The 14,981-nt window shown below is 43.5% G+C and overlaps 2 protein-coding genes across 4 annotated transcripts in view; both read right to left on the minus strand.

Annotated features, from left to right (window-relative positions):
- Positions 1 to 1,438, minus strand: part of LIMK2 (LIM domain kinase 2) — a 30,836-nt gene extending 29,398 nt beyond the window's left edge. Inside the window, exon 1 of the mRNA XM_063173356.1 lies at positions 1,342 to 1,438. The gene's annotated coding sequence lies outside the window, so the exon portion shown is untranslated. The remainder of the gene's footprint in view (positions 1 to 1,341) is intronic.
- Positions 89 to 14,258, minus strand: RNF185 (ring finger protein 185). Of its 3 annotated transcripts, XR_010030190.1 has the most exons (8): positions 14,190 to 14,258; positions 8,625 to 8,858; positions 7,087 to 7,105; positions 6,334 to 6,446; positions 5,751 to 5,805; positions 3,754 to 3,871; positions 1,342 to 2,631; positions 89 to 947 (listed from the first exon to the last, which is right to left on the minus strand). XR_010030190.1 is itself a non-coding variant. In XM_063173360.1 (7 exons), the coding sequence occupies exons 2-7, from the start codon at positions 8,804 to 8,806 to the stop codon at positions 2,534 to 2,536; spliced, it is 585 nt and encodes a 194-aa protein (XP_063029430.1). In that variant the 5' UTR covers positions 8,807 to 8,858; positions 14,190 to 14,258; the 3' UTR covers positions 89 to 2,533. The 3 variants fall into 3 exon arrangements, 2 of the variants coding, with proteins under 2 accessions (XP_063029430.1, XP_063029431.1); XM_063173360.1 differs by having other exon boundaries at positions 89 to 2,631; XM_063173361.1 differs by lacking the exon at positions 14,190 to 14,258 and adding an exon at positions 14,001 to 14,048 and having other exon boundaries at positions 89 to 2,631.
- Positions 14,259 to 14,981: the final 723 nt, after the last annotated feature.

Raw genomic sequence — 14,981 nt, forward strand, 5'->3', positions numbered from 1 at the left:
CCGCCCCGCACGTGCCGCGGCCCCGGGCGGGCCCCGCCGCTCCCGCTCCCGGCCCCAGGCAGCGCAAAGGAACGGCGGCGCACTCCGCTCAATGTAAAACCATTTTTTAATTCTAAATCACTTTCACAACAGTGAAAATTAGTGAGGAGGAACGGTAACGCACTAACCGAGCCGTCCGGGCCGCGTGCGGTCGGGTTACGGGAAGGGGTACATACAAAAGCACACCAGGGAAAGGGGGAACCAAGCGTTAACACTTTTAGACTATTTCATCCTTGAATTGCCGGAAAATAAGAGCTCTCAGTCATGCTTCTGCAGCCTTCTCCATTATCTCTCTCAGTCCTAGATAGATAATGGATAAATCCATTATCTCTCTCACTTCTAGATGGAAATCCCCACCCCCGATCCATTAAAATTCTGGTTTTTAAAATGTATTAATTAAATATATTTCAGTACCTCTTGAATCTATTGCAGTCACTTCTCTATCCTCTTTATGGGATAAAGGCTTCAAAAAGCTACCTTTCTCCTCCCTGCATAACCTCTCAGCATCGAGTTTCTCCGTCCAAAAGGAGAAGGAATCCATCCCTTACCGTCACATGAACCTTCCCTTCCCATCAGCAGGTGGTGCTGACTGCGCAGGAGAGGAACCCAAAGCTGCGACATCGTAGGACAACCAAACCAAACAGCCCATGCTCCTGGGAAGGGCCCCAGTTACCAAGTTACACATTGAGAAGAACCCTTTGCCAAAGTTCAGCTACTCACAAGTGTCGCACAGCAAAAGCTGAAGCACCACCTCAACTATAAATAGTTGAGCAATATATTCTGTCAGGTTATTGAGTCAGGTATAAATCTGACGTGACAAAACACTGCAGAAGCTTTGCAACATTCTACTTGCCAGATGGAATTTTGGAGGTAGGCAAGTTAAACTTCAGTCATACTCCGTCTTGACACTAAAAGGAAACAGTTTATAATTACATAAATAAACTTCTATAACAATTAATTAAAGGTGTCCTGCCCAGGAAACTCTGCCATACACTAAAAATCCCAAGCTACTGAAACAAAGTTTCTATTAATTGATTTGCTTTCAGTTTTTCTGTCTACTGCCAGGGAAGTCACAACATTCATCTTGCAGGAAATCATCATGAGTACGAGCGACCGGAATCAAAAAAATCTAAAAACAGTAAGAGAAAAAGAAATGGAATTGCCTAGTCAGAGAAATATGAACTGTTCATCTTGCTAGGGAATCTCTCATACCTGTTTTGAAGGAATCTACACAAATACATCAGGAGTACTCTTTAAAGCTGAATACCCAACAGGATTCCAAAGCGGCTGCAGATTGCTCACCTTCTGCAATATCCCCTCAGCACATTAATGGTTGTGGTCTCCTCCAGCACTTCAAATTAAAATCTTTGGTAGATTTTAGCTGCAGAGACTGTGGTGCTGCAGCTGTCCTGCTGTGGCATGGGAGAGGGTCTGTGTGCACCTGCAGAGAGAAGGTCTCCAAACGTTCCCTACTGAGCATGTGCTGGCAAAGGCAGGATCTCAGGGCTCCTCCTGTGTCATTTTACAGAATGACAAGTTTTACCTCAAAACTCACGTAAAGATGCCTTTTGTTCCTCTCCCCAGACAAGCTGATCTCAGGTCTGTAATAGGATTTTATCTGGAGTACATGACCTTGTGTAGAAAGTCTCAAAGCCTTGAGGAAGATAAATGTCGCTACAGTGACGAGGTTGGGAGGGGATTATCCAGGAGTGCAGCCCAGGTGCTGCACAGAGCCGGGGAACACAAACAACACTGTTTGTCAGTGAGGAACTGGGCTGCCTCCAGCAGCCCCACCTGGCTCCACAGCCAGAGAATCTTCCAGGGTCTGGCTCCAGCATGCTCAGGCTTTAAAAAATTGCAGCATAAATTTGTATCCCTTCTTCTAACAGCCATGAGAACCATCAGGAAGGGTTTTCCACCACGCTGGGAAATAACAGACGGAAAAGAAACCGGAACCAGTCTCCAGAGCTGGCTCTGCCTGCATCACGTGCTGTGCCCCAGAGAGTCCCAGCAGAGCTGGGGATGATTTCCTGGAGAAGGTCAGATGTTGATGGAGACATTAAACAACATCTGCAGCTCTGGCAGATCCATCGTGGTTGCAAAGCAGGAGATACTGGTCACACTGGAGAAGCTTCCTTACCTGCCCAGTCTGTTGGGATAACTGTGTATCCCACAGGCCTGGTGTCACTGATTGGCACAGGATTTCAAAGCAGCACTCCCTTTTGGAGAGCAGCTCAACGCTAGGCCCATGGTTTGTGGCAGGAACCTGTTGTACAAGATATCTGAGCTGAAATACACTTTTAAACCAATGTTTTAATTACCAACTCTGGTGCAAAATGTGAGATTCCTCATTGTGCTGTGGTACCACCAATTCCTGAAGCCCATAGGTAGCTATGGAACCAGACACCAAGAGGTTTAAAATGGGATGGGGATGCAGTTTGTAACTGTTTCAGTGGCCTTGTTGGTCATGAATATATAGAATAATGGAAAAGACTTATGCAATCAACAGCCAGAACATTATCACCAGTGCCACAAACAGGAAGAGGCGGGAAAGGAACTGCTCATCCACATATTGAGGAGTCCCTGGAACAGCTGGAAAACAGGAAGTAAAAAAAACAAACAACAGTTCAGCTCCTTCCTTTTCTCTGGGATTGTGTGTATTCTGAATATAGTATATTCATACATTGAAAAATATGCAAAGAATGAATCTGCTTGGTGAGAAAATTCTACTTCCCACCCTCAGTGTGGCTGGCTGCATGGGCAGATCATAAGGAAGACAAGTATTTCAAAGCAGGATTCCTTAGTTCAGTCCCCCCAACCCCACAGATTTTCAGGGGACACTGAACTATAGTTAATAGGGAAGATAATTTGACCCAAGAACAGCACAGGACCATGGCAATGCTGGTGTGATGTGAAGAATGAGTTTGTTCCTCCTAATTCCTATGTCCATACGACATGGTAGAAGATTTGCCAGGCATAACCTTCCACAAAGTAAGTTCAGAAAACCCTGGCCAGTAGGTGTTCTTGTCCAAAACAGATTCAGTTTGTCTACACTGAAGATGGGGAGGAGGTTTTCTAGGGATTACTTCATTGTTAGAGAGCAAGGTCACCCCTTGGAGTAACCCAGCTGGTTTTTGTTAATCAAAAACATGAAGTAATTTCACTGGAAAGTTACTTATTGTAGAATACAGATGACTGTCTCAGAGATAAATTTCTGAAAAATGAACAATCCTGGCATTCATAATTTTGTGGTACAGAGCACCAATTTAAATTTTTCCTTCTCATCTTTCAGGAAATGGTCCTTTCCTGCTGTTTTTAAAATCTGGGTCTCCTTCATACACCCCTAGTGACTCCTTTTTATTATTATTAGAAAGTCTAGTCCAATTTGTCTCATTTTTCAGGAGAAGTCTGCTGGTGTACCAGAGGAGACATCTGAATTAGAGGAGAATAGTCTCCAGTGCCACTGTTCCTCTGCAGTCACTGGTCTCCCAAGAGGGCCTTCAGCAAATTATATGGAAATTACAAACTTGCTTCTTTTATGAGTCTGTGTACAAAACATACCAGCCACAGACCATGCTCTTTACAGAGTGTTTTTACCTTCATTTTGTGTTTCTATTGACAACACTGCCTACTGTTCAGAATACTTTGCCATTCAGCAGGTGATTTAAGAGTTTGTGAAATGTCTGTGATGGGACAGGAGGAGGATCTGTGTACCTGGAGGAGGTCGCCCGTCGTTTATGTTGAAGGCTGTTGCAAATATACCAAAGGGAAACGCCCCAATTCCAAAGGACATCTGGAAGCCACCATCACCAAACCCAAAGCCCTGGAATCCCTGCAGAGAACAAAGATCAGAAGACAAAACAGGTACCAATCACTTAGAGCCTATTTCAGAGTATTTTGTGCAGATATTCCCTCTCACTGGCTTTCCCACAGCTAAAGGAAAGCCAAGCTGTCACCTTTCAGTGTGACACACTTTTGTAGATGTCTCCTTAGCTTTCCTGCATTTAAAATGTTTCAGACAGCAGCAAATTCACCAAGGTTTCTCAAACCAAAGGTTTGAGAAAATGATAACTAGCAACTGCTGCTCTTGTTTGAGGGCCACAAATCAGGACAGTGTTTCCCAACTGTAACCTTTCTCAACTAAAAGTAGTAGGTGTCTGCCAATGTATCAAAATCAACAGAAGGAATTCTATTTAGAATGTCTTAACAATTTATCATGTGTTAACAGTTGTTAGCCATATAGGAAAGGTACTTAAGAAAACAACCTAAATTGCTTTTTGTGATACATGTGCATCAGTTAAACAGTCACTGGAATGATAAATTGCCAGTGGGATGCATAGGAAAACCACAAAAAAATTACCATGGGGACTCAAATTAAGGTGGAAAAATCACCTGGGGCAGGAATGCAAGACATAAGGAGGAAAAAAGGAAGTTACAATGCAGTAACACTGACCCCGTGGGATCCAGACTAAAACACCATATCAAGTCAAAAGATAAGTGTCCTGAATTGAGATGAATCTTGCTCTGCAGAAGCAGTGTGCTGTTTGAGAGCTAACTGTGTGTGAATCTAGGGGCTTGTGTCATGCCTAACACTGTGGAGAGCCCACAGTTCCATAATCCAGCATTCTGTCCTCTCACCTCAGGATTAAAGCAGTGATACCAGTTCTGAAACACCCTCTGATTTATCACCACCAACAATGGGAGGACAAAGATGATTTTACTCATATAATAAAAGTTTCTTGGTTGAGCCTTGATTTCAGGAGTTGGTTTTTTGACCATACTCCTCTCAAGCATTTTGTCACTAACTCCGAGGGACAGCAAGGCTCTCTGTGGCAGGTATGGGATCTGAATAGAACAGCATCACTACTGCCCTGCCTTCATACCCCATCCCTCTGACTTACAGCAGCACCAGCTGAAAGGTTCAAGTAAGGTACAGGAGCTGATTTAATAAGGCAGCAATGCCCTAGTGAAAGAGAACAGCTGAGCTCCCAGTACATTCAATACAGAAATGCACCTTAATCACACCCTGCAGAGTTGTTTGCTTGAAGCATGAGGGAGACAATCCTCTCCAAGGAGCCCAGGCTGAGTTACATGGAAATGTGCCATTGTTTCATCAGGTCATGCAGTGCTGGAGCACACTGTGGTCTGTCCTACCACCTACTCCCACGTCTGCTCCATCTGTGCCAGCTTCTGTTTACATTCACCCTATGTAATCTCCTCAACAAAACCACAGATCCCTCTTCAAATCACGTATCCAACAAATATTGACTTTCTCTTGCTTCTAATGCCATGGAACAGTAACATCCCATTGAAATGAGAGAAGCAGGTGTCAGTGTCAAAAATCTAAATTAATACATGGATTAATTAATGACACGTAAGTTTTGACAGAAATACACTTGCACAAAGAATTTTCAAAGCAAAGTCTTCCTTGTATTGAAATGTGGAGAACAATCAAGTATGAAAAGCTTTTCCAGTGGTAGCACACTGGAAGTTGGGCTGTTCTTTGGGATGCTAAAGGTGCCACAGGAATGGAGCTCTGCCACAACACAGCTATCAATGATTCATGAACAACCAGCTGGAGTTGTTGAGAAGAGCAGGATGTGTAAGCTGCAGGATCCTCATGCAGCTTCTCTCACACATTATGTCCTCCAGGATGAATAAATACCACTAGCAATAACAACTAAACCACTCAGGCTCATTTGATCACTCACCCCTCTGTTCTCTGGTTCAGGTCTCTGTCCTTGGGGTCGTGGTGGAGTTTTCTCTCTGCAGGAAGTTGTGAAATTAGCTCAAGTGCAAGGACATGTGACAACAGTATCTGGACTAGACTGGCTAATAATCAGAACCACCATAAAAGACAATCTCCTGGCAGTGTCCTGGGGCCATCCAGCAGGGCTGGAGCAGTGTGTGAGAGAGCCAGAAGCAGCTTTGGACCTTGAGCAGCACATAAAGCTGCACTTTTGAATAATGAATACCCATTGCAAAGACTAAAAACTGAGGATGTGAACATTTAATATAAGCTTCTCTGGTCAGACAACAATCATTGCAACCTGCCACTCGTAACTGATAATTAACACTTGATTCAAATTAAAATGAATTGCCAGTAGAACAAGAAATGTGAACAAATCCAGGCCCTGAAAAAGCCAGAAATATTTGGCAGAAATATCAGATCTATGTCTTTTGACAAAGTATTTAAAATTGTGAATCCAGCACTTTACATTTTAACCTTAAGACCCTAAACTAAAGTTTCATCTTTAATTTTCAAATGAAAATAGTTGCATTGAGGTTTCTTACCTGGGGTCCTGCTGCCCAGTGCTACCTCTTCCATAGAGAGGAATAACTTTATCTCGACTGATTCCTGCTTTGCATACAGGACACACTTGTCTGTTTGGCCTGGTCTCTAGCCACTAAAAGAAAGGAAATTATAAGAAAACTACTAAAATACCACAAAAATAACTATGCACACCTCATTTGCAGCCAGGCAGAAAGACTTTAGCAATTTCTCACAAAGTTCTGGAGCAAAACATTTTAGTAAGTGCCAAGTGCTCCCCAAAGTGGAGTTGGCACTTTGGCTGTTGTTCTGGTGGGAACAACTTGCTGATGTGGACACATTCAGATCTGCACTGGAGCAAAATAAGAAATAAAGAGTGTGAGCAGTCCTGCAAAGGCCAAGGGCTAGCACAGATGGCCTTCCTGTCATCCACCTTCTCTATAATGGCACCACAATGTCAAACACTATGCAAAAACAAGTACACTCAGCACTTAAACCTGCAAACTAAACCCTGCAAGCTCCAACAGTAATTGTACCAAAACTGCAATTATGCAAGGCTTAAGAAACTCAAAGTGGAGGCAAGTGGAACAGAATCTAAGTTTTCTTGTTGCTCAAAGAGCAGATTGCAAGCTGTTGCACATTAAGCTGCATGAGCAGGTTGTGACTGCCCTGGAGAGAAAAGCACATTTGAATAGAGGGGGATACTCCAGAGAACCAAGGGCTTTATTGAGCAACTGGAGCTGATGAAAGACAAAGCAAAAGAAAACCTGTCTTACCTGGTGTAAACAAGGCCAACTGTGAGCATTCCCAGGACAATTTGTTCACAGAGCAGAAAAAGGGAGGAAAACAGAATTAGTTACTGAAGTCTATATGACAAATGTGCAGTGTACAGGGATAGTGCAGCTTGGTGACAACAGAATCCTGGAATCCAGCTGGGCCAGTTCTGCAGCCTCCCATCAAAACCATTTTTGCAAACACAGCCCAAGACTGATCTCCACTGTTTTTTTTCAGGTTATGCAATCTAAATTCCTAATGTGGTTCTGTGCATCTCCCACCCCTGGGTTCTCATCCATACCAAAGGCCCAGACAGACCTGCATTAATCTTAAGGTTTATTGTACAAATTTTCTCTTCTGATACCATGAAAAACTATCCCAGAGCCAAGATGAGCAAGTTGTCAGTAATGAGACTTTAGGATCGTAGAAACTGAGCTGAAACATCAGCCACATTCACAGAATCATGGCATAACTAAGGCTGGATGGTACCTCAGGTACCCTCCAGTCCAACCTGATGCTCAGAGCAGGGTCAGCTACTGAGATCAGACTCAGTTGCTCAGGGCAGAGAAATTCCCATTAAACAGATTAAATTGCTATAGCAAATTAAAAAAAGGTCAAAGACAAACAAGCTACAAGATAAAACTGCTAAACAGCCATCTGCTTTCAAAATGGTCTCAATAACACCATTCAGACAAGACACCTGGTACTTTTAAGGTTCCATTACTCCAAATCCTTTTGTGCAATAATTTAATGTTATTTTATCTTAACACACCCTAAGCCAGTGATTTTCCATCTCCCCCAAAAAAATCCTGGATTTTCAGATGTTATGTATATTTACACGGGAGAAAAACATTTTCAGGCTTCTTTTAATCAAAGATTTAGCCCACTGTGTAAAATAAACTCCAACCCACCCACATTTGGCCATGTCAATCCTTAACTTCTTCACATTCAAGAAGGGGTATATTCAAACCAAGTTACATCAGAAATTCTGCACATATATCTGTGCTGTGCATTATTTCCAAGTCAAATTAAAGAACTAAAAAGTTCCTAACACAAGTGCAATATCATGGGAAAAGAGAAATTGCCCATATGTAAAAGCTTATTGCCTATTTTTTTATGGTTTCAAAGGAAAAAAGAGCAAGCCTGGAGGAGAAACTACAACTTGGCCTACAGAACCCAGATGCATATCCAGGTTTAGGTAGGCAGAGGTCAGAATGGAATTTAGGTCTGAAGAACATATCTGTGCTAGGCCAGACAGCACAAATAAAATAACACACATAAGCAAACAGTACCAATGGGCACTGAACTGTCTGTGGGGCTGCTTGTTTGTTTGCTTGTACACAATAATCCAGCAGTACAGGGAGTTTAGGACACAGGAAACCCACTCCCTGGAATACAAGCAAAGAAAAGCAGCTGAGGAGCAAACCCAAGCTCCTCCTAAAGCAAACCCACAGTCCCTCCTCTAGAATGACAAACACCCCAGGTTTTTATGGGATCAGACAATGGTGTTCTGGCTGGTGTGTGGGGCTGCAGCACTTACCAGAAGAGGTGCCCACACAAGCTGATAACTGCATCTTTGGCAGTGTCTAAACAGATGTTGCATTCAAAAGTGTTGTCCTGATTAGTGCTGTCCCCAGAGCCATTACTGCTGCTGCTGCCACTGGTCCCTCCAGTACTGGAGCTCTTTGTTGATGCAGAAGCTGTGGGTCCTTTGCTTGCCATCCTCAAGGACTGCCCAAACAAAGTCAAGAAAATTTTCCTCTTGGAATCCCAGCTGTGAGAAAGGGAAAAACCAAACAAAGCTAAACAATTATTGGCATTATGAACATTGCATTCTGGCCCCGTTCCAAACTGGTAGTGACTTATCTAAGAAGCTCTTGAATCCTGTTGTTGATGGTTTTAGTTTAACGTAGCCAAGAGGGATCTTTTTTTAGAGACTAAGCTACTTTACAGTCCCATAGTGTGACCTGTATTTTACTGTCACTGATAAGCATCCACAGCCAAAACAACCCCCCTGTATTTTCTCATAAATGCCATTTGCTGTAAGGAGAATGAGCTCCCCATGCTCTTCCAAAATTCAACACAACTTATAACTGAGAGTGCAGTCAGAAGCAGAATTTAATCATGAAGTAATTCACAGTTTGAGCAGACTGACAATGCAGAGTTTTAAGTTCCATGTTCTTTAGTTTGGAATATTAATGACAATAATGGCAAGCAAAGGTGGCTTAGAACTTGAATTCTCTCCTGAGCAGTATATAGGTGCTATCACAGCAGCACTGAAATGACTATCAAACATTTCTAGTATTTTCAAACTATTAAACATTTCTAATCTAGTAGTAAGGTAGTAATGCAGAAGTGTTGAAAATTTTACCTTAACGTGCTTGAATTTTTCTTCCATGCTTTTGTCTCTCATTAACATAATCATATTTACCAAAGAACAGCATTTATTTTATTTCAGTAGCAACAACCTCTACAGTGTAATTCCTTGATATATAAATTCCACAGTACCTAAAAATTTGAGACTCAGCACAAGCGTTTGCACTTCTAGAAATACTTTTACCAGTGCAAGATTTGTAATTCAAGAACTAAGAGAGTTTCAGTAGCTACAGAAATTAATTCACTAAAATACAAATGTTTAAAATGTTTCACTATGCTTTTCATCAAACTCTAACATCCATGCATGTTGAAGTTGCAGGAACAGGAATACTTAGATAAAGCTGTGAGAAACAAACAGGTGATTCAGATTATCTGAACTTTTTGCAAATGTACAAACATTGAAGCATTTTCAAAGGGCAACTTGAATTTTTCAGAAGATAATTTCTTTTCCAACTTACCCCCCAAGCACTAAAGGCTTTCCTTAGTGTTGCCTCTTTGTAGCAGAGCTGCAGCTCAGGGGCAGGGCAGCAAACTAAAGCCTCAGGATCTCCAGCTGTTATTGCCAACAGCTTTTTTCCTACAACACAATCCCACTGCACAGCCAGGAAAGCATCACACCCAGACCTTGTGAAGTATTGCAGCAAAGCCTCAGTTACAGCAGGTGAAATCTATTTCTGCAGAGCTTTTTCACTCCGTTACATCATTTTGCACAGTGTCCCAGAAGGGCAGATTTGTATTCACAGATGCTGCACTTCACCATAGGCTGCTTTCAGTAGTGCTGACTCTGAGCATTTCACACCACGACTCCATTTACACCCAGTTCCTTGTACAAAATTAAAATCCATGTTAGATCAGGGCAGATGGAAATGCTGCCAACCTACAAACTGTATGCCAAAGACACTTGGATTTTTCACACATCCTTACAACCAGAATCTTCAGCCTGTCTTGCTCAGTAGTTCAAGTGAAAACTTATCAACTTGGATCTCTATATATTAATATAAAAATTGAGAAAACCTCCTTAAAACCAACACACTGTAAAACTTCAACACACTGTAAAAATACTGCATCCCTTTACAGAATGGTCACAAGAAACATCTTGACATACAACACAAGGAAAGGAAGTGTACAAGAGGCAAATAAATAAATTCTGAGTCTCTAATGGCAATGTGGAAAAAAGTTTCTTTTTCCAAATTAAATTCTGTATATTAAACAATGAATCTGAAGACTTGTCAAAAAGATAAAATCTGTATCTCCACAAAAACTTACTGAAAAAAACCCCTCAGATTTAGTAACTACAAGAAATAAATAAAATGTTATGAAGAAGCATGACAAAGAAATCCAGAGAGATATCAGTAATGCTATGGAATAAAGATGGCTGAGACAGAAGAAAGATTAAAATGACATCATGCAACAGGCACTGAATCTCCTTCCCTAGAACAGGTCATTCCTTAATCTCTGCTGGGGATCCTCTCCTAAGGATTTGTTCATTGGCTGAAGGGGCCCAGTGACCTGTTAGGACATAACCAATGTAAAATATCAAAACCATAGCAAAATGCAACTGTAAAAATAATAAAAGCCTTCTCACACATTTGATTTCATCCCTGGAATATCCCAGTTTAACATAACTGGTCTGTAACAGGTGCTGCTGGGCTCTGTACATCTGCACATATACAAAGAGGCAAATGTGGAACAGCTTCCAGGGGCTAAATTTACATTTGATAATCACATATTGTGTAGCTTGTGAGTGTACTCTGAATCCTAAAGTACAAATTCAACTGCAAATGGAACTTGTTCCGAGCACAAAATGAGCTCAAAATTGAACAGTCACTCAAACTTCTTGAACTCTGAGACAAAACTCTCCAGGGGGAAAAAACCCAACAAACCATAAGCAAAACACAAACTAAAAAAAAATCAACGACTATCACAACAGACCAAACCAGTCTTATTTTCAATTTGCTTTAGAGTTTGGGAGGAAGACTGTGAATACACTGGGATAGAACACGACTTCTGGGGTTAAGTAAACACAATTGAGGGATGCCAGTCAAGGTTTGCTACAAACTTATCCTTCAGATCAGGTCTCCAAATCAACCCCAGAGGCAGGATGAGCAACAAACAAAACAAAGGAAAGGATATAAAAATCAGCTGATACCTAACTGCAGGCATTCAGAGAGCTTGTCTTTTTCTTATTTCTTTGCTCTCTACATACTTACAGGAAAATTGTATCTTTGTTTCATAAAAGCCATCTGGATTAGCTGTTTATTTCCTTCAAACCACAGTCCCTATGTTATATCCCAACAGGTTGTTCTGAAAAATGACTGAGCTTTACTACCTCCAAGAATCAAGAGTGGCAGCGGACGAACAGTTAAGAAACAAGGAACTAATCTGCAAGTAGGCTTCCAAAATAAACACAGAAACCTGGTGGAGCATGAAGACATGGAAGTGGAGGTACCTGAGAGGGTGGAACTCTAAGAGGAGCTGGAATTGTGTGGTGACAGCTGAGAGCACAGGAGATCCACGACAAGAGTAAGTGCAGGGGCCTGGGAATGTCCATGTGCTGGGTACAGACCTCACTAACAGCCAGTAAAAAAGAAATTTCCCTCTAATATTTTAAAAACTTCACCTGTAAATCAACTGCTCACCAGGAAAGCATGAGCTGAGTGGTGCTGTCAAAGATCACACTTCTGAACTCAGCCAATGACTGCATTTGCCAAAGTTCACTGCCCAGACCTCAAAACACAGCAAAAACACTTCAGGACAGCCTAGAGGAGTTTTCACCATAAGTTAAGGAACACAAAAAAAATCTGCTGGAAACAGCAAGTGAACATTAATTTAACCTGGCAAAGGCAAAGAGGGAGTATAAATTAGAAGCTAATTCCACCTATACAAAACAGTCCTGGAATATGTGTTAACAGCATGGCATTAGGATGTCTCAAGTATTTTTTTCATGAACAATGAGAAAAAGTTCTGGTGAGGATATAGAAGTCTGGTTAGTTTATTAACAAAACCCAAAGTTTGTTCCTCTTTGCCATAACAATGAAATAACAAGAGCAGCACTGTTGGATGTCAATTCCACAGGAAAGAGCCTTTTCCATATTTCTTTCCTAATGAATTTTATTTTAGCTAAGATTACTGAAATTTAAATAATCCAAATCTAGTTTGTTTACGAAACAAGTTCTGATTTAGTTCCTGAACCTTTCACAGTTTAAATCAAAAAGAAGATTTGTCAGCGTATTTTTCTTATCCCTAAGGTAATAGTGTCATTTTCTGACACTTAAAAATATTTACAAAAGGAATATTCACATTAGAAATTCAATTTAAATCTAAAACTACTACTGAAAGTTTATAAAAATATGCCCACTCATAAGTTCAACAGTCTTGATACTTAACATATTACAATTGCTTGGGCTTCAAGTACAACCAGGTAATCTCAGCTGAAAACTGCTGACAATGTCTAGAAGAAAGTGCATTGAATTCTTGACAGTCATTTTAGATATTTTAACTAACACATGACTGTCCTGTTGTTAATCATTAAATACATATTTATCTCTCAGTACTTTTTTACTCTTCTCTGTCCCCAAAACACGTTACATTTTAACTCCCTGGAAACATTTCTCGGGTTCATCTTTCCACCTCCTGTAACCTGTACAGCATTGGGCACCTGCTTCTTAATACCACCACAAAGTGGTCCCAAAACATGAATTCATGAGCTCACTCGCTCTTGCCAAAGCAGCCATTTGCCTCCCAGCCCTGCCTGGCCTGGTTTCATTAACTGGGATTCTGCAATGCACGTCTGTGTTACAGGCAGTGCTGCCAGGGCCCAGCTCGGGTGTTTCAGGAACACCGAGGAGTCCGTGTACCTTGTAAATGCAAACAGAAAAACCCCCAGCGATTAAAGCAATTGCTTATTTTTTATTCAGTTCCATCAAGGTTTAATATAAACTCCAAGAAAAATCTTTCAACAAAGATTTTATCCTCTTACCTCACCAAGTCCAAAGGAAAAAAAAAAAAAAAGGAATATAACCAGATGGGTAACGCTGCCCCATGGTTTTCCTGTGTGAGACAGACGTGCCTGGCTAACCCAGGTTAGCAGCAAACGTAAAAATATCAAATACAACAGTTACTGTACACAACAGGCGTGATTTAAGAAGAAGTGAGCATTAATATATGAACAATTCCCGAAATATAACCAATGTCATGCTCCAGCAGCTGACACCTCGCGACATACCCCGAGCCAGAGCCAGCGGGGCCGGCCCCGCACAGCGCACACCGGGCACCTGCGGCCCCGACCCGGCGCTTCCGAGACAAACCCCGGCGGGCAGCGCCGGGCCGCGGAACGGAGCTCGGGGGACCCGCGCCGGGCCCGCCGGGGGCCCGCGGCTCCAGAGGCACCGGGCGAGGCCGGGGGTCCCGCGGCGTCCCCGCCCCGCTCGGCAGCAGCGGGCGCAGGCGGCTCCGGCCCGGCCTCGGAGCCGCAGCCCGGCCCCGGCTGCCCCCACCGCCCCCCGCCCCGCCCGGCCCGGCCCGGCCCGGCCCTGCTCACCGGCGGGTCCGGGCTCCCCGCAGCGCCCGAGCCGAGCCGAGCCGCCGCTCCGCCGGGCCCCGTCACCTGACCGGCCGGAAGCGCGGCCGGCGGAAGGGCCCGGCCCCCGCCCCACCGAGCGCCGCGGCTCCGCCAACCGGGCCGGGGGGCCGCGGGCAGCGACAGCCGCCCGCCACGGCCCCTCGTTACCTCGGGCTCCTCCGGGGCGAATGGGCCGCGCTGCTCGGCCCCGCCGCGACCCCCGGCTCTGCGGGCGTGGGCGGCTCGGCTGCCCGGAGCGGTGCGGGCCGTGTCCAAACGGCGGCCGCGGGGACTGCGAGAGGTTCGTAGCGAATGCTCGGCCCCAGCAGGAAGGGAGAACAGACAAGGAAGGACGGAAAAGGAAGGAAGGGCGGAAAGGGAAGGAAGGAAGTTTGAGGGAAACAAATTGTTGACTTACGAGTGTAGAGGGCTAAGGATCTGAGCTGAGAAACAGATTCAGGATGGAAAGAATCTGAGCTGAGAAACTCCAGGATGGAAACAGAGCCTGATGAAGGTATTTAGAGCTTGATAAAGGTATTTAGAGCTTGATAAAGGTATCTATACAGTTGTGAGAAACCAAAGTAACAGAGGGACCAAAGTGAGGGAGAGGAGGTGACCTGCCCGGGAAGGCACTTCTGGATGGTTTGTCCCAGCTCTGAGGACTCCAAGGTGCAAGACAGCCCAAAATTACTTGTTCTTTTACACAGTGGAGGACAGGTGAATCCTAAACCAAGGTCTTCCGCTAAAAAAGGTGAATTTTATGAAGGAACAGTGAAGAAACAAAGGGAAGCCAGTGCCAAGAAAGAGCCTAATATTGTCATGGATATTGTCAGTGGCCTGTCTGCTGTCAGGCGGCCTGAGCCTGCACAGCTCTAGTGGGAGGGTTGGAAGGTGCAAGCCAGGAGGTGTCCAGCAGGACAAAACATTTATACGGAGTCTTCCTGCTGCTTTCAGCAGCAC

The sequence above is a fragment of the Melospiza melodia genome, chromosome 20 (genome assembly GCF_035770615.1).
Source record: "Melospiza melodia melodia isolate bMelMel2 chromosome 20, bMelMel2.pri, whole genome shotgun sequence".
Classification (NCBI taxonomy): Eukaryota; Metazoa; Chordata; class Aves; order Passeriformes; family Passerellidae; genus Melospiza; species Melospiza melodia.